At 29.7% G+C, this 23,381-nt stretch overlaps 3 protein-coding genes and 1 pseudogene across 4 annotated transcripts; 2 read left to right on the forward strand and 2 right to left on the reverse strand.

Moving 5' to 3' along the window:
- Window positions 1-455: 455 nt before the first annotated feature.
- LOC112687462 lies at window positions 456-7,147 on the reverse strand (annotated as a pseudogene).
- A 416-nt stretch (window positions 7,148-7,563) lies between these two features.
- LOC112687443 (ankyrin repeat and zinc finger domain-containing protein 1-like) lies at window positions 7,564-11,628 on the forward strand. 2 transcript variants are annotated; one of them, XM_025560167.1, is made up of 12 exons: window positions 7,564-7,655; window positions 7,725-7,986; window positions 8,055-8,231; window positions 8,659-8,807; window positions 8,876-8,987; window positions 9,049-9,197; window positions 9,263-9,488; window positions 9,552-9,728; window positions 10,577-10,934; window positions 11,011-11,152; window positions 11,209-11,370; window positions 11,431-11,628. In XM_025560167.1, exons 2-12 carry the CDS (start codon window positions 7,854-7,856, stop codon window positions 11,602-11,604), a joined length of 1,959 nt encoding a protein of 652 aa, XP_025415952.1. In that variant the 5' UTR covers window positions 7,564-7,655; window positions 7,725-7,853; the 3' UTR covers window positions 11,605-11,628. The 2 variants fall into 2 exon arrangements, with proteins under 2 accessions (XP_025415952.1, XP_025415957.1); XM_025560172.1 differs by having other exon boundaries at window positions 7,566-7,663.
- An 853-nt stretch (window positions 11,629-12,481) lies between these two features.
- On the forward strand, window positions 12,482-13,705 carry LOC112687416 (pre-mRNA-splicing factor SPF27). Its single transcript, XM_025560115.1, has 5 exons — window positions 12,482-12,716; window positions 12,788-12,880; window positions 13,031-13,203; window positions 13,279-13,389; window positions 13,448-13,705. Exons 1-5 carry the CDS (start codon window positions 12,642-12,644, stop codon window positions 13,638-13,640), a joined length of 645 nt encoding a protein of 214 aa, XP_025415900.1. The 5' UTR covers window positions 12,482-12,641; the 3' UTR covers window positions 13,641-13,705.
- Window positions 13,706-13,985: 280 nt separating this feature from the next.
- Window positions 13,986-18,536, reverse strand: LOC112687739 (colorectal mutant cancer protein). Its single transcript, XM_025560632.1, has 13 exons — window positions 18,274-18,536; window positions 17,722-17,933; window positions 17,491-17,639; window positions 17,094-17,207; window positions 16,897-17,035; window positions 16,776-16,840; window positions 16,529-16,678; window positions 16,202-16,342; window positions 15,949-16,136; window positions 15,080-15,217; window positions 14,521-14,997; window positions 14,347-14,449; window positions 13,986-14,263 (listed from the first exon to the last, which is right to left on the reverse strand). Exons 1-13 carry the CDS (start codon window positions 18,387-18,389, stop codon window positions 14,165-14,167), a joined length of 2,091 nt encoding a protein of 696 aa, XP_025416417.1. The 5' UTR covers window positions 18,390-18,536; the 3' UTR covers window positions 13,986-14,164.
- Between the last annotated feature and the right edge of the window lie 4,845 nt (window positions 18,537-23,381).

A 23,381-nucleotide genomic window follows, 5' to 3' on the forward strand; every position in this document is an offset into this window, starting at 1 on the left:
AATAACTATAATTCATAAAATTAGAATATTTCAATAAAAACAATTTAACTTAGTTTGAGTATCTCTATTGAAATTATCATAAACATCCATATTCAAACTGTAGAATTGACTGCACGCAATGAATTAAAATTAACCAAATTCATTCAAATTTAATGACTTACTGAAAGACCAGAAAAACTAACCACACATAGTAAAGCAAGTTAGGTTTCATTTTACAATATATATATATGGTAATACTAGTAACGAGGAAAACATTTTTAGCTAAAGAACAACATTAAGATTTTAAAGACTAGTAAATATTATGAATTTTAATATAGGAATTGCAGCAGAAATTTAAATTAGGCCTACCTTGTAAAACTACTTATGAAATACTGAAAAAATATAACTTAAAAGTAAAAAAAAACATGTGTATAATAGTCAACTTGATTTAACAATAATTATTTGTACATATTACAAGGTAAAAAAAACAATAATAAAATTAGTTTACAATATATAAAAACAATAAGATTGTAATATTTTATTATATATTAGGATATGGCCGGATTTGTCGTTGAACATAACTATCATTACGGTTATCAGTTCTCCTCAAAAACATCAATAAGTCACCGTCTTGATTCAGCTGCTGTACGCATTCTCTTATCATTATAGATGTATTTTCCCTCTCTTTTTTGGACATTTAACTTCTAACCTAGTAAAGTACATACAATTTACAGAAATGAACCATAATTGAAACACAAAAAACTAATTATATGTATATATAAAAAAAAAAAAATCAAATTATTACTTTAAAGCCATCTCTACACTGTTGAAATTCTATAAAGAACTGATTCTCAACAACAATCAGCTTTTCTAATGAAAAAAATTAAAATATAGGAATATTTTAGGGTTAACAATTAAATAACATTTTATTATCATGTATGACTAACATACAATTAATTAAGCATACATATTAGACATATAATTAAGATTTATAACAATATATTCATAAACAATGAGTAATAGTATTTGAAGTAATAATTATTAAAACTTCTCAACACCAGATTAAGCATGTCAAGGTAATAGCGCAGTTAAAGCAAATACAGAAAATATTGGATAATAAAAATAAATTATACATAATATTATATCCAAAATAAAATATCTAAAATACAAATTAATTTATCTGGCAGGTATTATCATAATAAAATGTTATTTACCTTTGTATAATGGAACCAACAACATATTAATTGACTATTTGGAAATACTTCCCTGATAGCATTCATAAGAGCACATTCATAATCAGTGACAAAAGGGATTCCATTATAACAAAGAGGTAAAATATTGCGTATTACTGTTAATAATGCAGAGTAAGTTTCTTGTGTTTCACTCCCCAAAAGGGCATAGACCATTGGAAATGCCTCAATGAAAAATAAAACGTATTAAATCATATCATAACTGTATATTAACAGTATTATAACCAGAAGGTATTGCTAAGCAACATACATCTTTATAGAATACTTGAAATGTTAGGAAATATCGTAAGCCCCCTGGCACTTGAGGAACAGTTTTATATGTGCCTTCTACTCCAACCAGCTCTACTGAAGCTAATATCTTCACGATATCTATGAATCGCATCAATGTTGGCAAAAACAACTGCTACACTAATTCCATTCACAACCAGTTCTTGTTGAAAAAATGTTGAGGGTATAATTTGAAGTGTGGATGCATAGTTTGCGTTTTGGGGATCATTCAACATTGCAGCAAGTTCATAGATGGTTTGTGTTGTTTTTGGTCTCCTCAACCTTTTCATCTTTTTCAACCTTTCTGAGGACTGGATGCACGTATACTTTGTGGCTGCTTCTTAGTGTCTACCAAAATTACAGTTCAATTACAAATTAAAATTTAAAGAACACTACTGTTAGTCAATTGTTAGCAAATACATATATTAATAATAAAATAATGATTTTAATAGTATTATAAAACATAACAAAAATCAAATTAGTCTAATCACAGAAAATTGTCCTAAATTTTGATTTCGTATATAAACATACTACAAGAAAAGATCATTAACACGTTGACTGCCATAAGCCCGCCGGCGACCCAAGTGATGTCTTTTATTGTGAAGCCATTTATTTGGGTCGCCGGCGACCTAAATCTTAAAGTTGAAGGATTTTATTGTTTTTTTTTTTTTTAAAAATGATCAATCGCGACATCGCAGCCGTTCAGTGCACACGCATTTTACGCTAACTCCTGTGTCGCATAGATTAAGTTACCAAATCCTAACGGATTTTCACCGTGTTTCTTTCTATCTATTCACATAAAATTCGCAGTTCCAAAAATGACGACTAACTCGTAGCTGCTGCCACTGCCAAACTCTCCAGAGGATAGTAATTATTATTTTATATTATTTTACGCACACACTTTACGAGAACCACTCTTCTTTTCTATCAAAATAAAAATCCAGTCCAATTAACTCTTATCACCTACTTCCAAGGCACCGTCGCTACGGTGACCTTTGGACTCTAATTAGATAGCTCGGTTCGCACCATGCCGGCGGACTCACGCACAAAGCCAGATAAAACTGTTACACCAATTAAAATTAAAAATAATCAAATTATATCTAGAAACAGTGGAAATTCGACAAAAACCGAACCCAACAAAAGATCATTACCCTCCTCGCCCACAACACCTACATTGCATAATGTTTCTAAAAAAAAACCAAAATTATTTAATAATCGCTATAACGTACTCTCCGACCTTGATGATAATGGCGAGAACATTGACGTACACGGGTCACCCGGTCAGGAACCCACGGATACTACCGCACATACATTTGTGAAAGAAGTATTGCCGCCACCCATCTTTATTAAAGGAGTAAAAAATTTCACAGATTTGCTTTCCGAAATTACAAACCTAATTGAACGTAACAGTTTTATATGCAAATCGTCATCCACCTATCTAAAGATCCAAACGGAAAAACCTGAAGACTACAGAACTCTAATCCGTTTCCTAAAGGAAAACGATGCAGAGTTCCACACTTATCAGCTACAATCTGAAAAACCGTATAGAGTTGTTATAAGGAACCTCCACCCCACTACCTCAGTATCTGAAATCTCTTCAGCAATTGAGGAGATCGGTTTCGCGACTAGACAAGTCACAAACATTAGACACAATCTAACTAAAAACCCTCTCCCTTTGTTTTTTTGTTGATCTTGAGCCGGACTCAAGCAACCAAGAATTCTTTAAAGTCACGTCACTATTGCACACAAAAATAAAGGTCGAAGAACCGCATAAACGCCGGGAAATCCCCCAGTGTTTAAACTGTCAATCGTACGGCCACACCAAGGCATACTGTGCTTATGCCCCACGCTGTGTAAAATGCGCCGAATATCATCACACCTCAACATGCAACAAGTCACCAGACACTCCTGCTACCTGTGCCCTATGTAGCGGGAATCATCCAGCCAACTACAAAGGCTGCACCGTGCATAAAGAACTTCAAAGCCGTCGCCGTCAACCATCCACCACTACAAAAATCAATCAACATTATCAAAAACACCAGCACACTCCACATCCAGCCCAGCCAAGCAGTTCAACAGACAACCATCCGTCACTGAATCCACAGGGTAGATCTTATGCAAATGTCTCAGGTAACAACACCACACATAGCTCGCCATCAAATCCACCTCCTTCCATTGAGAATAATGCTCTTTCAAATTTTATAAACGAATTCAAGTCCATCATAAATCCCCTGATCACTCTCCTTACATCCTTAATAACTAAACTTCTCGCCACCCAACAAAATCCCTAATTCATATACTTCCAACTCTCTCCTCATACTTACGTGGAACGCAAACGGGCTCAATAGACATAAAAATGAATTACTAGCCACACTACAAGACAAAAGAATTGACGTTGCACTTATTTCTGAAACCCACTTCACCAACACTTCCATTCTTAAATTACCTGGCTATAAATGCTTTCACACCTGCCACCCTGACAACACAGCCCACGCTGGAGCAGCAATAATTGTCAGATCCACACACCAATTCTACCCTTTACATAATTACCAAACACCACATATACAAGCTTGTACCATATCTTTAACACTGAATCATCAACCTATTACAATGTCAGCAACTTATTGTCCACCACGTCACAATATAACATCAGATCAATTTAACGACTATTTTAATTATCTCGGATCAAAATTTATAATAGGAGGAGACATAAATGCTAAGCATATTCAATGGGGATGCCATACAAACAACCCCCGTGGCAACCTCCTACACCGCATCATAACACTCCAGCAATATAAAATACTCTCACCATCCTCTCCTACGTACTGGCCCAATTCACCCAGAAAAAGACCTGACATACTCGATATTTACATAACGAAAATCTCAAATAGTCTTAACTGTCATATAACAAACTTAAATGAACCCTGCTCAGACCACTCCCCCTTTCTGCTGTCAATTGACACATTACCACCTATTAAACCTCTCCCTCCGTCCCTCACGAATGGCCATATGAATTGGGAACACTTTCAACTTACTATAGATAAACAAATAAATCTAAAAACTCGTCTTAAATCTTCCTCTGATATTGATGATGCAATTAACTCGTTTACCACTTCCATCCAAACAGCTGCCTGGTCTTCGTCTACTCCAATACCACCAAAATCCACAAATCAAAACCTCCCTACCAACGTTAGACATCTAATTGCTATCAAGCGTCGCACCAGAGCTATCTGGCAAAGAACCCAGTATCCCTCTGACAAACGCCACTATAATAATCTTACACAAAAACTAAAACGCACCCTCTCCGAAATTCGAACAGAGAGTTTTAATAGACATCTCTCCTCAATCACCACAAAAGACAACTCGATATGGAAAGCTACAAAAAATATATTAAGAACTCCACAACAAATCTATGTTCTTAAAAATCCAGACGGTACCTGGACAACAAGCGATGAAGAGAAGGCAGACATTTTACGCGAACACCTCTCATCTACTTTTAAACCACACTACTCACTACTTAGTCCCATCAAAGTTGATGAAATAAACACATCCCTTGACTCTCCTTTGCCTATGACAATGCCACCCAAACATATATCTCCTCACGAAGTTGCATACCAAATTAAAAAATCACAGAAACACAAATCGCCCGGATACGATTTAATCACATCTGAAGTTGCAGTTCATCTCCCAAAAAAGGCGTTACTGTTCCTCACTTTTATTTACAATTCTATGATAAGGCTCACCTACTTTCCTTTACTCTGGAAATTTTCTATAATAATAATGATCCATAAACCAGGCAAACCAGCAGAAATGCCTCAATCGTATAGACCAATCAGCCTCTTACCCTACTTTTCAAAAATTTTCGAAAAACTGATTCTTAAACGTCTCCTACCAATCATAGAAAAAAACCTCCCCAATACTCAATTTGAGTTCAGGCATAATCACTCCACAATACATCAGATCCACCGACTTGTAGATAAGATATCCTTTTCTCTTGAAAAAAAGCTCATATGCACAGGAGTGTTCCTGGACGTCGAACAGGCATTTGATCGCGTCTGGCACCAAGGGCTCCTCCACAAAATTAAAGCATTTTTCCCTCCTTACTTGTATCTACTTATTAAATCATATCTCAGCGATCGCCACTTCTCTGTGCGTTCAGGAACAATTCTTTCAAATATTTCTAAAATAGAAGCTGGTGTCCCGCAAGGTGCAGTTATTGCTCCACTCCTTTTTAACATCTACACAGCGGATCAACCCACTACTCAAAACACAATAGTAGCCGACTTTGCAGACGACAAAGCGCTACTTGCATGCCACTCTGACCCAGACATAGCTGCCTCCTATATGCAAACCCATCTTGACCTACTAGCCTCATGGTACACAGTATGGGGCCTAAAACTAAACCAAACAAAATCGCTCCACTCTACCTTTACACTACGCCCCAGAGACTGTCCACAACTTTTCCTCAATAATCAACCTCTACCCTACTCTCAAAACGTTAAATATCTTGGACTAACCCTAGACCGCCGGCTCACATGGGCTCCTCATATACGCTCCAAACGTTTAACGCTAAATAATCGTAGTCGTCAACTAAGACACCTACTGACCTCCAAACATATTAATCTGAATAACAAACTTCTCTTATACAAAATGCTACTTAAACCAATTTGGGTCTATGGTATACAGCTCTGGGGATCAGCAAAACCTACTAACATCAATAGAATACAAACCTATCAATCCAAAACTCTAAGACAAATCACTAAAGCACCATTCTACGTTTCCAATCACACACTTCATCACGACCTCTCCATACCCCTTGTTGCAGACGTGGCAAAAATACACTACAAAAGATTCCATAACCGTCTTTTAAATCATAGAAACCCACTCATGCACGATATCTCTTCCTTGACTATCCCTGGAAATCCTCCCAAACGGCTAAAGCGCAAGTGGTGTAGAAACCTACTGAATAACTAAATTTTAAAACTCATGTTTTTTTTTTTTTTTTCTTCTTACTTCCTCAATTGTTCTTATTGTTCTTTTTTGTAACAGATTGAATAAAACATTTAATAAACAAAAAAAAAAAAAATGATCAAAATCGTCTTGTCCACACCATGATCCAATCTAAATATATATATCCAATATATCCAATATATATCCAATTCTATCATATCTAGTAAAATAGAAGCGTATTAAAATAATTAGTTTCATTTGAATTATAATTTTATAACTCTGATAATTGCATACACATAACAATGATTATACAATAAAAGTAAACTTACCTATTTATTTCACTGTTATAAATGCTTCGAACTGACGATGTTGTAATTTTATGATCAAGACCTCTTTCACTGATTGCATCCCTCAAGAATGGTACATCTAAGTCAAATCTAAGTAACAAGAAATTGTATAGAGGTTTAGATTATTATTAAATATAATCGCTGAAAGTTTTCTCATGAAATAATCGCAGGTGATTCTTAATGTTAGGTCCTAAACAATAACCAAAGTGATAATGATTTATAATTTTAAAATGTAATCAGTAAAACCGTTAAATACATAAAATACATAAACACAGTATTGCCTAATTCTTTGGCGTTAAATTCCTGGCAGTAAAAATTTGGATTCCGAACAGTTGGTGTATCATTATAAAATGCTTTCTTATCATTTTTATCTCTTATCAATGAGGAGAACTGACCCAAGCCCGCATATACTTACCCATATAACTGTCCCGTCCCCCTTCACTTTAACCACTACTCACCTCGATTTTGCGACTTGATGCCGTGTGATTTTTATAGGGATACACTAAGTCACGAGTTTACCAGAACAAAGTTCGAAATATCTTGGAACTTAAGTAAGAAATTCGTCGTGTCCTCAAGAAATTTGATGGCGCAATATGTTATCCAGTGATGATACATTTTATGGAAAAAATAATCGCCTGTAGGGCTAGTAGTGAGGGTCATTTTCCCAATATTGCTTTTCACTGTTAAGCCTTAACTTCTGAATATAATGATATATTTATAATGTTTTTATAAAAGATATAAATTTAATTTATAGCAAATTAAAATCCTGCGTTCTTTTTTGAGACACCTTATGTATATCTGTGTTAATTCCGTCAATGAAAAAGATGATAAGTGATAACACCAATGTCAATACATGCTCAAGGTGATTGTGTATGTGTAGTATACTTATCTATGAGTGCGGTGTATATAATTAACCTCGTGTGTTCTGTAGTTAAATTTCAGCAAGAATATTAACATGCCAAGTGGTTGAAATTTGTTTGAAAATAGACAAAATTAATGTGAAGTTTTTTCACCTATAACTTGCTCTTTTTACTGTAGTAATTCTCTCTAAGAATTTACTATGGCAACAATTTTACCTTTACCTAGTAAAACTGTCATTATTGGAAGTAATGATTTCCAGTCACTTATAAATGGGGTACGGCTAATACATTTAGGATCGACAAAGAAAGAAGATACTGTACTCGAGATTAAAAGTAATACTCAAATTGTTTTGTACATACAGTGTTACAGATATAAATTTTTTTATAATTATAAATTTCAGATTTGGGAGATGCTAAACATTGTTCATTGGGCTTGTACTGTACAACTTGTCAAATAGCTTTTGAGCTATCCGAAGAACATAGAGCTCATTATAAATCTGATTGGCATCGATATAATTTAATGCAAAAAATACATAATAAGCAAACAATAGATGAACCAAAGTTCCTTGCCTTAGAAAGTATTTTATAAATTTTATTTAATCTACAATAAAATCCATAGTTTTTTTGTGCCTTGAAATTTAGGTAAACAAATTTAAGAAATCTAAAAAAAATCTTTGACAATTTAGAATTTTCATTTCAACCCACTTCTACCTAATTATATTGTGAATATTATACTTAAAGTACTTGAAACTTATTTAAAGCAGAAGTTTTCTTTTAATATTATTTTTTTTCTTTGGCTTATTTCCTTTTCTATTTAATTGTTATATCTACTAGCTACACATTTTGTATTGTACTTTATTATTATAAATGTATATTCTCTACTTTGGGCAGCGGCCCGTATTAAAATAAAATAAAATAATAATATTAGTTGGTACTGATTAAAGTTATAAAATTGTTATGAAAAATAAATATTTAAAACAATTTCTTTTTTTGACATATATTTAGGTAAAGCTAATGACAGCTTGTCTAGCTGTGAAAGTGATGATGAAATCAATGCATACAATTCTCATTTTTCAATGGATTCGAGAATATTTTTCGAAAATAATAATGGAAATGCTTTTTCAGTATATAGATGTTTGTTGACTAATAAAAAAGTAAAAAAAAAAATTATTGTCAAACATAGTAACTTAAAGTTTACATATTTCTAATTCTTATTAAATAGGACATTCCGAATGAAGAAATCATTGTCAATTCATTGACGTCTATTAATTCTAAACAAATGTGGTTTATAGTTATGTTAGGAGGAGGACGTTTTTCCGCAGCTATATTTAAAGGTTTTTATCTATTATTATTGTCTCTACACATGATAATAATTAAAAATATCTTTTGGTGTAGGTAAAGAAGCAATTGTTCATAAAACATTTCATTCCTATACTGTTCGGGCCAAACAAGGTGGATCTCAAAGTACACAAGATCGATCAAAAGGTGGATGTAAAAGTGCTGGAGCAAGTTTACGTAGATATAATGAAGCATCTCAATTAAAAGTATAATATTCAAAACTTAGTTGTTATTATTTATAAGTATATAATGAGAAATTATTTTGATTAAGCATATTCAAGAAATATTGACCTCATGGCTGCATCATATAAAAATATGTGACCATATATTCTATCGAGCGATTGGTCCACATAATCGAAATATTCTGTTTGGTGGTTCAAATCCACTTATAAATAAGAATGACTGTAGGCTATGTCAAATACCTTTTGGAACTAAAAAAGCAACTTTTGGCGAAATTCAAAAAGTTTGTAACCAATTATCAACAGTTTTAGTATATGGTAATCATTAGAAAATCATTTTCAATTTAATATTTATTCTATACAATTTTTTATTTTTCACAGACTCAAAAGAAATTATCAACAATTCTATTCAAAGTTATGTATTAAAATTATTTAAAAAGAGAAAAATTAAAAAATCAAATTTAATTCAAACCAAAAAAACTATAGACAAGCATATAGAACAAAATCAAAATTTAAACAAAAAAAACTCTATTGATGTTCAGTTATCTTTATCATCTGGTAAAATATACTTTGTTTAAAAATGTATACTATCTTTAATTTTAATAAGGCATGAATTATCGTAGTGTAAAGGTCTATTTGTACTGTCTTGGGTCGTATTAAGGTCGGATCCGTGCCAGAATCTTTCTGGCTGAAAGAAAACAATTATCTATTGTGTTTTAAGCATGATTTTTCTTACTTATCTGGGTTGTGTTTATGACCGGTGTCTATACTCAATTTGGGTCTAAATAATATTATAGTCAAAATAGTATAATTTTAATAATTGAATTGTCATTACTTTCAATAATAATATTTTTTTGTTCAATATGAATGGATTTTAAAAAATGTATTGAATTATATGAGTAAGTATCATTGAGTACATCAAGGCTTGTCTGAATTTAGCCATCCCAAGTACAATAATGCAACTTAGACCTAAAATGGAAAGAGATTGGCCAAGAACTTAAATGTTGAAACTTGGGTTTTTACTTGCTTTTTAATAAAAAAATCTAAGGTTAAATTTACTAGACTATATGTAGTGCCAATTAACACGTGGTTACTAATTTCAATGTCTGGCTTTAACTTATAACAAAATATCTTATTTACATGAACAGGGCACTAGATAGTATGTATACCTTACCAGACTATGCAAAAACTGATGCAGTCCCAAGGCAGTAAGACTAAACCTTAATTGTCTAATATGGATATTTTGTAAGATTCTCAATTAATTTAATCATCATTACTTTTTTTTTTTTTTTGTTAAATTATGAATTACAACAATTTTATCTCAAAAATATTGAAATTATAAAAATTATACTATATTAAAAGTTTGATTTGACTGTGTGAATTAACATGTATGTTTTGTATTTTAGATTTTAGTGAAAGTGACATTGAATATGAAAGTTTAGAACCTCCTCAAAGTAATATATTATGTGAAAATAATAGCAATGTTCAACCAAATATCATGAAGATTAAAAAACAAAAGAAAAGAAATAAAAAATCTAAAGACCTAATTCCTAAATGTGCTGAAGTAGAAGAAGTAAAAAAACTTTTGTTAGAAAAAATTGAAGAAAAAGATATTGAAGCTTTAAATAAATTTATTTTGTTGGAAGAAACAAATAGTTTTGTTACAAAAGAATATCTTGAAAAAAGTTTAAATGAAGCCATTGATGATAAAAATAATACTGTTCTTCATTTAACATCAATTAACTGTCTTCATGGTCATATTTAGTAAGAAAACAGCATTTATTAGTTATTTTAATTTTATTAAATTGTTATAATTATTTTAATATTTTAATTTCTTCAGTTTACTTTTAGAACATGGGTCAAATCCAATTCATAAAAATAAAGATGGAAAAACTCCTTACGAATTAGCACCTGACAAAGCAACCAGAAAGGTGTTTAGGAAGTTTATGGCTGTATTTCCTGATAAATATGATTACAATAAAGTAAATTTATATTTACTGTATAATTATTCTTATTTTACTTATTTTTTCTTTTTAAGGCTCGTTTACCAGGACCTTTAACTAAAGAATTGCAAGAGGAGTTAAGAGAAAGAAAAAAAGCTAAACAAAAACGAGCGAAAGAAAGGAAAATTGTTGAAGAATTGAGAAAAGAAGAAGAAATTGAGAAGCAAAAGTATCTTCAACTTTCTGATCGAGAAAAAGTAATTATTTATTATAGTTCGTTCAAATTCAATATGGTATAACATTTATTTCAATTTCAGTGTGCAATAGCAGCAGAAAAACGATTTACAATGAATCAATCAATAGGAAAAGCTGTGCGATGTTTTTATTGTGGTAAAAATATAGAAAATAAATTTCCATTTGAGTATATGGATTATAAATTTTGCACTGTGCAGTGTGTTAAAAATCATCGACAAAAAAATATTGTATTTTAAAAACTTGGTCTTTTATAAATATTATACAATTTTATATATTGTCAAAATTATTCAATAAAGTATATATTTTTTATGTGTTTTTATTTTTATATATATAATATTTAAATATATTATAATTCTTAATTTAATTCATAAAATTTATGTGTAAGAAGTAATCATTTAAAATCTTTGTGATAGCATGCAATAGTTTACAGATTTCATTTCAAACTGAGTAAATATTAACAGTTGGATATCCTGAATTAAATTATAGGGCTCATGGTGATATAATGATGCTGTATTAGAAGCATAATTAATGGGAGTAAGAGACATGGATCCTTCCCAGAGCCTAACTTTAATAGTATTTTGTATTATTCTATTTTTGTAATATGTACATGACTGTTTTTATATTTGAAAATAATCTAGGAAATTAGATTAAGTCTTTCAACAAACTATAATATAAATTATAACATTATTTAGTTGACAGAGTTTCTTAAAAATAATAATTCTCTCCAAAAAAAAAAAAATTTATAATAACGTCACTGCGCTGTATTATATAGACAATTCTAATTAACAGAAATTAATTATACAGTATTCAGATAAATTGGATGAGATTGTTGTTGTAAATTATAATAACAAGTCTACATACCTAAATCGATATAATGTTTTACCGCAACTCTGATAATTAAACCCAAAAATTATATCAACATAGATTTTATACAATTCATTCGGAATTTGATTACAGTAATATAATAATAATATAGTTGATAGTTTTCTGATGATTTAAATTTTAAAATCTACACTTTTGGCGGGAAATTATAAATATTATCTCATGTTGCAACAGAGACGTACGTGATTTGTCAAGATAAAAATCTGTTTCTTATCAATTTGATGATTTATTTACAGAAATACAATAAATTATTCTATTGTTATCTTGTCTCGAATAATTCAAAGTATGGGAAGCGAAGGATTATAATTTTATGTTGATTGATTCCCGATAATCTGGACGGAATATAAGTGATTATTAGATATTTAACAGGTGCATTTTGAATATCCTGAAAATGGCAGGTGAAGTAATCGTCGACGCTCTTCCATACATCGATCAAGGATATGATGAGCCGGGCATTCGCGAAGCTGTAATTATCTTAAAAAAATATTTTTTTTTAGTAGTTAGAAAGTTAAAATAATATTTCTGTCTGTTATGCAGGCAATTAGTATGGTAGAAGATGAAAAACGTCGATACAGGCCTTCAAAAAATTACCTTGAACATTTGCCACCGCTCAACATTTCAGCATTTGAGGCAAGTTTTTTGTTTTTCTATTAGTCAATTAAATTCATAATAATCATTGTCATATGTACACATTATTGCTTTAAAATTAAATTTTTTTAACTGTATAAGCGCATTAAAAATCTACATCCAACATTAAACATTTATAAAATTACAATTTAGACTGAGATGATGCGCACTGAATTTGATAGACTACAACAACGTTTACCTATGGAAACCATGAGTATGAAACGTTATGAGTTACCTCCACCACCAGCTGGTAAACTTACAGATATGTCTGCTTGGAATGAGTGTTTGGAAAACTCAATGGCTCAACTTGAACACCAAGCTACTAGGTTAGGTTATAAATAAATATATAATTTAATAATTATAGATATCGTTTGTGTCTATATCAATTATTTTATTTGCAGAATAACTAATTTAGAATTAATGACTGATTATGGTACAGAAGCGTGGAAATCTTATTTAGAAATTCTTGTGAAATGTGTTGCTGCTGCTCAGACACAATTGGCTAAATTAAAGTATGCCTACATTTTTAAAACTGTTTTGTGTGCTTACTATCAAAAATGTATATTTCAGAAAACAGATTCAAGAAGTAAATTTCCAACGCAAAAACGTACAAATGCAGGTTGGAGAGAAACTGCGGGATTTGGAAGCCAATTGGGTAGGATTAGTGAGCAAGAATTATGAGATAGAATTAGCATGTGCACATTTGGAAAAACAATTAAGAGCGTATGAACAAGCTAATCCAGAATGTATGGACACTAAATAAATATATTTTTGTAATTTCTATGTAGAGCTATGAAGTCATAACTATTTTATAAGTATTAAAAACTACTATGGTATAGAATTAGTAATAAATTAAATCATATCATCTTTCACAATTTTTTATTTCCATGTAAAAAAAAAAAGTATAAAATATATATTAAAAAATAAAGCATTTTGCCTACATTAAACTTATATACTATATTTATATTACACATAAAAACACTTGAGTATCAAATATGTTTATGAAAAATTGCACTTAGTATGTAAATTATTATATAATTTGATTTGTTGGATTTTAGTATTTTGCAAGTATAAATTAAATATTAAATTAAGTTATTTTACTAAATCTAGGATTATTTGAGTATTTTAATATTATTTTCTAGTGTAACAATATTAATAAAATTGTACTTTGTAAAAATTTAAAGGAACAAAAATAAAGCCAAGCAATACTCATTCATTTCAAGCAAAAGTTTTGCGTAAAATATCGCACAAATAATATGAGCCATTTGCTTAGTCAATCAGAGTAATTTATAAAGTAGTTTCATTTCTCTCAACATTTTTCTTACAGCTTTCGTTATTCATAATAGTTGATTCTAGTATGGCTATTCTTTCTTTTAACATTTTTACCTAAATAAAAAATCAATTAAAAATAGTTCCAGACATAAAATTAATATTTTCAATAATTTATATATACATATATTATTAGGTACCTGCAGAGTATGTGTGCTAACCATAATTTCAATTTCAGATTCTAATTTTTTTAAACGCGATTGGGATTTGCGTTTAGCCCTTTCCAAATTACGTTCAAGTGTGCTATAATTTAAAAATATTTTTAATTTGTATAAACTTAAAAAATTACATTACAGTAAATGTTTCAATCTTACGTATTTTCTGTACGAAGTTTTTCAATCAAAGCTATATTTTGTTTATGCCTGGTTTCAGAATTTCTTGTTGCTAACTGATAAGCAGTAGTAACATCTTTTAGTTGTTTTTGTAGCTTTACGTTTACACCAGCAGTACTATCATAGTCTTCAGCTGACAATTGTCTTTCCAATGCTTTAATTGTTTCCATATCAATTCTAGAGCGTTCTTCGCACTCCACTAAATGTTTTTCCACCTCTGAATTGTGTTTTTGCAACATACAATATTTATCTTGTAGTTCACATTTTTCTTCTCGTATTCCCATTAACTCTTGCACAAGTACTGCCATTTCTAAATCAATACGAGTTACTTGATTATGACTCCTAGGTTTGAGTATCTCTTCTTCACAATGATAAGATTCTAAAACAACCACTGTGGATCCAACTTTTTTCTTTTCTTCATGCAATTTATGTAATAATTCTATAATTTCATCTTTCATCCTATTCCATTAAAATTAATTTATGATAATTAATTTTAATATATTAGTTCATAAATGAGAAGCAAATAAAGATTAATAATTACAATTTTTCTTCTTCACTAGCTGAACCATCATAAATGGATAATAAAGATGAATAACAGTTCATTATTTCTTCACCTGTTTCTACCTCTAATTTTAATGCTATCATGTTTGATTCATACTTTCCCAGTAATAAGTATAACCTATAATGAATATATGATTATATTAAAATTGTTTTTCATTAACACAAAATTATTTACAATAGAGGTGTAGAGTCAATTTTCCAACTTAAATATTTACTCCATAAAAAATAATTTTTTTTTGCTCATAATATTTAAATGTTTCTTTTTAATAGAGTAACTAAAGCCATATTTAGAGTTTCTGTCTTGTTAATTTTAACAAAATGTTAAAATTAAAAAATTAAAAACCTTTTAAAATTGTACATTGATTGTTAATATACACTTTATTAATATATATAAGCCAAATGTATATAATATATTGTTATTCATTATTAATTGATAATCTACATCTCTTTTTTCCTCAATTGGTGTGAATATTGAACATATAAAAACTACTATTTCATATGTTTTACTTATTTTATTATATACAAAAACACCATTCCATTGTTGAAATTTGTAGCTCCTACGCGGAAACAACCACTAGATATTGCTGTTATACTTTGCATAATCAATTTGATAAAAACACATTTACAACAATAGAAATAACAACTATAATAATAAGTTTTATTTTTACTGTTGAATACCTCTTGAATAAGATGAATGCAAACAATTATAGTGAAATCTAGTTGTTGTCTCCACATAAGAACTATATAATTTTACAATAAGATGGTGTATTTGAATATTGTAAAATCAATAATAGTAAATTTTTTAAATTGAATTTATCAAACTTTTAATTATTATTTAAACAACTTTACTTATCAGTTTGGGCAGCTGATTGTTCAAACATAAGTTCAAGAACTGCCATTTGTGAACGTACATGATCCAATCGTGTTTGCAGTTGTTCTACTTGGTGTATTAAAGTCTCTTTATTTTCAGGCTCTAATAAATCACAATCAGAAATAACAGCTGATGCTAGTTGTTCGGCGATAGCCTTTTGAAAAATCTACAATACCGAAATTCATATTTAAATATAAAAAATTTAAATTTATTAATATTCAATACTCATACACTTGTGCCTTCAAGATTAGCTTCTGCACTGTCTTCAATAAGCTTTTGCAATTTAACTTTTTCAGCTAATTTTGATGTCTCCAATAATAATCGAGATGGAGACATTGGACCTGATGAAAAACTGCTTTCTGTATCCTGCAACTACAATCATCAAAAATTATATTTTATATTTAACTGTGTATAGATATGTTATGTTATGTGTAGGGTAAATATAAATATTGAGAGTTATAGAACAATAGTACTATACATTTAAAAATATATATATATAATATATACAATAGTAAAAATATTATGATGTGAAAAATTATATATAAAGGACATATTTACCTTCATAAATAAATCATTTTTTTCATCGGTAACTTCTTTTAAAATTTGTTTTGTTTTCTTTAGTTCTTCTTCTTTTAAAGCTAATTCAGTATGCACATCATTAAAAATATGTTTCTTGGTTTCATGATCATCATAAACAGCATTATCACCCTTAAATCAAGGTGTTTTTTTTTGTAATCAAACAATATTTTTTTTCATTTTATCAATATAAATATAAACATTTTGGAAATAGATTATTTTTACATACTTCTTTTGACAAAGAAATGGATTCTTGAATAAATGATGATGTTTCAATGCTTTGTCCATCTATTTCTAAAGTACAAAAAACTAAAGTAATTCTAATAAATAATATTTTATATTTAATATACCAGATTGGCTTTCTTCTATTTCTTCAGTGATAACTTGAGATCTTTGAACTTGTAATTTACGAGCAAGTTCTGCAATAACTGAATGCAATTCAGTTATTCTTTCTTCATATTTCTGTTTAATATCATTTTCAGTAGTAATCTGTACAGTGATTATTTATTTTAATACTATTAAAAATATCTTTTATTAGAATAGTTACTTTGATTTGATTTATGGATGTTTCAAGAACTTCATTATTTTCATTAGCTAATTGCAATTGTTTTGTCAAATCAGATATCTCTGATTTTAATGACTTTAATGCAGCCAGATGTAACTAAAATATAAGATTTAAATAATTTATTGACTTGGGTTATATTAGATAAAATAATCATAATATAATTCCCATTAATGGAAAATTAATGAAGAATCTCAACTTAATCTATTTCTACATCATATATTATAAGCTGATGTACAAGTAATGCTAACACTTTATTATTACATTGTAATGTAATATGAATCTGAATATAAAATTTAATATGTATTAAAAAAATTAATTAATAAAATAAACTATGTTTTAATAAATGACATAAAATAAATGGTATTTACTTAAATCTTACTTTGTTAGCAAGGTGTAGTAAATTGCCGGAGTTTGCTGATCCTCCTGTTTGCAACAAATGTTGCATACGAATAGAATTTGGTTCAGGGCTTAAATCTCTAGCCCCACTATCAAATTCCCAGCTCTCATGTTTACCACCAGATAATGCTCCTAAAATGTATTTATTTAAAACAGCATACAAGTTAATAGTTATTAATAGTTAATACATATTAATAATGTCTAATTAATATACCTAGGCTATTATCACTACTAGTGGGTAAATATTCTGGCAATGGATCATAGCTATGGATTTGTAATGCATTGATTTCGGTTCGTAATTCCAAACGTCGCCTAACAAACTCATCAAATGATATACGACCGGTTTTATCAGCCCCCAGTTCTTTCATCAAATCATCGACACTATCTTCTAGATTTAACTGCCGACATATGGTTAACAAATCTCCACTGAAAATAAAAAACAATTTTAAGACCTAAACAACAAATAAAGTAAATACCAATTTGATTCTATGTAAATTAAAAAATTAATTATCCAGACTTCCATAATAAAATAGAAAAATATTAAATTAGTGATGAACAAATTATAATATACAAAATAAAATTTGACATTAATTATACTACTCATTTATTAAGTTAATAAAATTATAATGAATATATCTAAACAAAATAAAATTACATTCTATCAATCACGTACTGTTTTAATGAATTTTAAATTTAGGGCTAGAATAAAATTACAGAAGAAAAACAAATATACTACAATCCTAAAGGAAGCGTGTCTGATTTATACCTATCAATGTAACCGTCGCCATCACCGTCACAGGCTTGGAAAAGTTTCCTCGCCCGTTCTTCTTCACATAATGAACTAGTCTCCACACTTTCAGACACCGATTGTTCCTCATCCATAATAATTTACTCAATAATAACACGCTTAAATAGCCAAATCCATCAGGACATTGTTTTTACGTCAATTTTTTCGTTCAAACGAAAGAGAATTTTTGTAATGTTTATTACAATTAATCAGTCGACTTATTTTATTAAAACTTAACAACAATTTCGCTGATAACAAGTATAAGTGTGATAGGTTAGAACCATGGTTATGGATTCTCTTTAATCATGGTTAGGTAAGAACATGATCTTTAAAGAACAGACCACGGTCTTAGAAAATAAAAAATAACTTACCTATACCACAGATTATATTAAACTTATAAAACTTTAACTTATTAAGATTATATTATTATTATATTATTACTAGCTGACCCGACAAACGTTGTTTTGTTGTATAAATTATTTCTAGAGAATATTTTGCTAGAAAAAAATAATTAATTTAATATAAGTGTGTAAGGACGTGATACCTATATACAAAATATACAATTAAAAAAACATTAAACATTAATTTTTTTAATAATTTATTAAAATTGATCCTTTATAATTATACCTATATATCGCCAATTATGACAATTTTAGTAAAAAACAATGTCAATCCCTTAATACAACAGAGTGTACAATATTTTTTGTTATCCTATTTTTCGTCAACACAAACTGGATGGTTCGAGAGCACGCCACGTATAACATCGTTTGGCCTTGAGACTTATTGATAGTCATTGCAAATGCCAATCTAATTGAAAATTGAAGGCGTTTAAATTGTATTGGGATATCTGGATTAGGTATAATAGGGATTTATTTTCCCCTCGGAATTTACCATTTAAAATGATAGCTTCGATAACATTTTTCATTAATTTTTTAATGACTAATCGCGTGCCGTAGTGGGTTCAAATTACGAAGAAAAATAACCGAAGATCCAACCTTCAGTTGTATATTATGCAATGGCATGCCTGGTAAATCCAATATGTTTAAAAAATCTGTGAGATAATTTACAGCTTCAGTAGCATTGCAAACTATATCAATAGATTTGTATGACACCAAGTCTCCTGGTAACACATTTTGTATCTTGAGATTTAATTCGTTGACATCCACATTTTTTGCTGCTAAAATTGCTCTTTCTGCCAGCCACTCACGATTTATATATTGTCTGTGTACATTGGGAAATATCTGGTCAATAAGAGCATCTTGCGAATCAATGATTGTGCAGAAATCGGTCGGTAATTGTATGCATCCCGTTTCCTTTGTAGTAACTTTCCCATCGCCGATATCTAACAATTGTTTTGAGAATCTTCCACGCGTAGCTTTTTTTGATTGAATCGCAAGTATCGTAATCGTTCGCTCTCTATCTTTACAAACATGTTGACCTTGAATTGTTGATATTGAGTAAAATCGGTTTATAAGTAGATACAGACACGTTAAGGTTAAATTAATAAACAATTTAATATCATGAATAATAAAATGATACGCAACGCACATCGTACAACGGCAACCGGTCGCATATCTCGACAGGCTGCCTCCGTATAGCTGTGTTATAATATTTGTATATATGCCACACTCGACAAAGAGAATGTGCCATCTCAACATTAATTGCTGACTATACTAATGTATATATATACTTAAAACTACAGTATGAATATAAACTAATACATACTAAATAGACTGGGTGTATTGTTTAATTTCAACAGTTGATAAAGCTCACGACATCGTAGAATAACGTTGTCCTGATCGCATCTAATCATCAACCGATAGGCATAATAATCCTTCGAACTAACATTTTTGTTTGTTTTGTCACCTTTTGCGGGATCATGTTTAATATTTATGCAATACCCGTAATTTAATACCAAAAATAAAATTAATAGTTTTTAAAAAGTTTTTTCAGAGTATCATTAAATAATTTATTTTCATTTGCGCAATAATCGAGCTAATCAAAAATTAGTAAATTAAACTACGATTCATTAAATAATAGCACTTAGGAGTATAAAAAATAGATAAAAACCTATTCGCAGACCTACCAAATGTATATACAAAATTTCATTAAAATCGGTTAAGGGGATTCCACACTATCGCTTATTAGAGTAAAATAGACCTATACGCGTTCCAACGTACCAACTTGAGTTTTACTCCTATAATAATTTTAAAAACATATATTAATTTATTATGAAATCTATTTTGAATCCTTCGAATCAGAATCATAAAAAAAGAATTTAAAAAATATTTATATCCATTTAAATTTTCAAGAATATAAGATTTTTTTTCTAAATTTCAAGTGAAGTTTTTTCTTTTTAAGAATAATAAATTAAAAATGTGGCTCGAAGGATCCAAAGTTGATTGAACAACAAAACAAAATTTGTTTTCAAAATTATTATAGGAGTAAAACTCAAGTCTGTATGTTGGAATTCGTTTAGGTCTATGATTTACAATATTTCGTCATGAAAAAGATTCGTTGTTGGACATTATGTGTCATGTGCATGCGAGTGCGCAACGCTTATCTAGCTCGCCGCCGCCGTCGCGTACGTCGCTAATGAATTATCGGAAATCTAAATATAATAATATGTTCATATAAAAATAAAAATATACTACAATCCGATTATTACCGATAGGCGATAATGATCGAAGATAAAATTATTGCCGCCGTCGCGGACTATATTATTATATTATATTGTGTACATGGCGCTCGCGCATTCACGCTCAAATATAATTATTTACATTTACTTTATGTTATTATAATATTAGATGATATTGTCAGCCATCAAGTCGATTATCAGATCTTTATTTTTTAGTGCACCTATAATAGTAGCATATAGTTGTGTAGTTATATAGTTATAGTTGCACTTAGTTTTTGTAAATCCAAAAATTTTCCAATTTTTTAAAATGGGAAAATTTAAAAAAAAGTGTTTGTCGAAACGAAAAAAAATGAAAGGCAATATATTAAATTTCCAAAAGAAAACAATGGAGATATCAAACGACGGCTTAGTTGATTTGTAAGTTAATTTATATTGAATTATTTATTTTAAGTTTTGAGTGAAGCAAGTTTGTGTTATGCTATACAGTATGTCTCAAAATTCCAGTACGACCCCGAGGATCTCGACACTAACTCAATATTTTTGAATGAGGTTTTTTCGAAAATAAACCATGGTAAAAATTCCAATTTCAAATTTTTTGTTAATTTGAATGTTTTTTTTCAATATAAAATTATTGTTGGAATATATGATTTTAAATTAATATCGTAAAATATTTTTTGTAACAATAGTTGGTTTATTGATATATTTTCAGTAATTATATTGAAATACGGAGGACCACTGGTTTTCCGTTATCGCGCCGCCGCCGTCGTCTCAATTTATCTGGCAACGACTGTACTTTATTACCTATTTATTTTATTATCTACTAGCTGACCCGACAAACGTTGTTTTGTCATATAAATTATTTCTAGAGAATATTTTGCTAGAGAAAAATAACTAATTAAATATAGGCATGTAAGAATGTGGGTAAGGATAAGGATGTAAGAGAGATATATGGCGTGCTATGAATGGTAACGAAATATAAAAATGAAAAAACATCAAACATTTATTTTTTTAATAATTTATTAAAATTGATCCATTAAAATAATATATATCGCTAATTATAACAATATTAGTAAAAAACAATATCTATCCCTTAATTCAACAGAGTGTACAATATTTTTTGTAATCCCATCTTTCGCAAACACAAACTGGATGGCTCGAGAGCACACCACGTATAATTATCCGTGTGAAAAATATGATGTGCTCAAATCTAAGTAAGCTACAGACATTGTTTGGCTTTGAAACTTATTGATAGTCATTGCAAATGCCAATCTAATTGGAAATTTAAAGCGTTTAAATTGTATTGGCACATCGTGGGTATAATAGAGATTCACGGTAATAATATATTTTCACCTCGGAATTTGCCATTTAAAATTATGGCTTCGATAACATTTTTCATTAATTTTTTAACAACTTATCGCGTGTCGTTGTACAACCGTGGTAGGTCAAATTATGAAGCAAAATAACCGAAGAACAAACCTTCAATTGTAAATTATGCGGTAGCATGCCTGGTAAGTCCAATGAGTTTAAAAACTCTGTTAGATAATTTACAGCTTCAGTAGCATAGCAAACTATATTTATAGATTTGTATGACACCATGTCTCCTGGTAATAAATGTTTATCTTGAGATTCAATTCATTGACGTCCACATTTTTTACTACTAAAATTGCCCTTTCTGCCAGCCACTCATGATTTATGTATTGTCTGTGTACATTGGAAAATATCTAGTCAATGAGAGCATCTTGCGAATAAATGATTGTGCAGAAATCGGTCGGTAATTTTATACATTCCGTTTTATCTGTAGTAACTTTCCCATCTCCAATATTTAACAATTGTTTTGAGAATCTTCTGCACGCAGCTTTTTTTGATTAAATCGCAAGTATCAAAATCGTTCGCTCTCTGTCTTTACATACATTTCGACCATGAATTGTTGACGAAGCTCATGATATCGTAGAATAATTTTGTCTTGATCTCGTTTAATCATCAACCGATATGCACAATAATTTTTCGAACTAACATTCTTATTTGTTTTGACACCTGTTGCGGGATCTTTTTTTGTTTAATATTTATGCAATAACCGTCATTTACTACCAAAAATAAAATTAATAGTTTTTAAATAGTTTTTTTTATAGTTTTTTAATAGTTTTTTAATAGTTTTTTAATAGTTTTATTTAATAATTCATTTTCAATTGTGCAGTTATCGACCGGGTCAAAAAGGGCTATTTTTAGGGTTTTTCCAGCAATAATTCTAATTTTTCTCGCCGTAAAAACCATCCTTGAACTTCAACGAACATTTGAAAAAAAGATTTGGCCAAATTGGTCCAGGCGTTGTTGAGTTATGCGCTTACCAACACATTTTGCGATTCATTTTTATATTATAGATAAAAAGTAAAATCAAAAATATAATACTGTGCTTTAAAAGACAATAACTATGTTTGGTTCGAGGTTTATA

This window comes from Sipha flava, unplaced genomic scaffold (assembly GCF_003268045.1).
Source record: "Sipha flava isolate LNK unplaced genomic scaffold, YSA_version1 109_pilon_pilon, whole genome shotgun sequence".
NCBI lineage: Eukaryota > Metazoa > Arthropoda > Insecta > Hemiptera > Aphididae > Sipha > Sipha flava.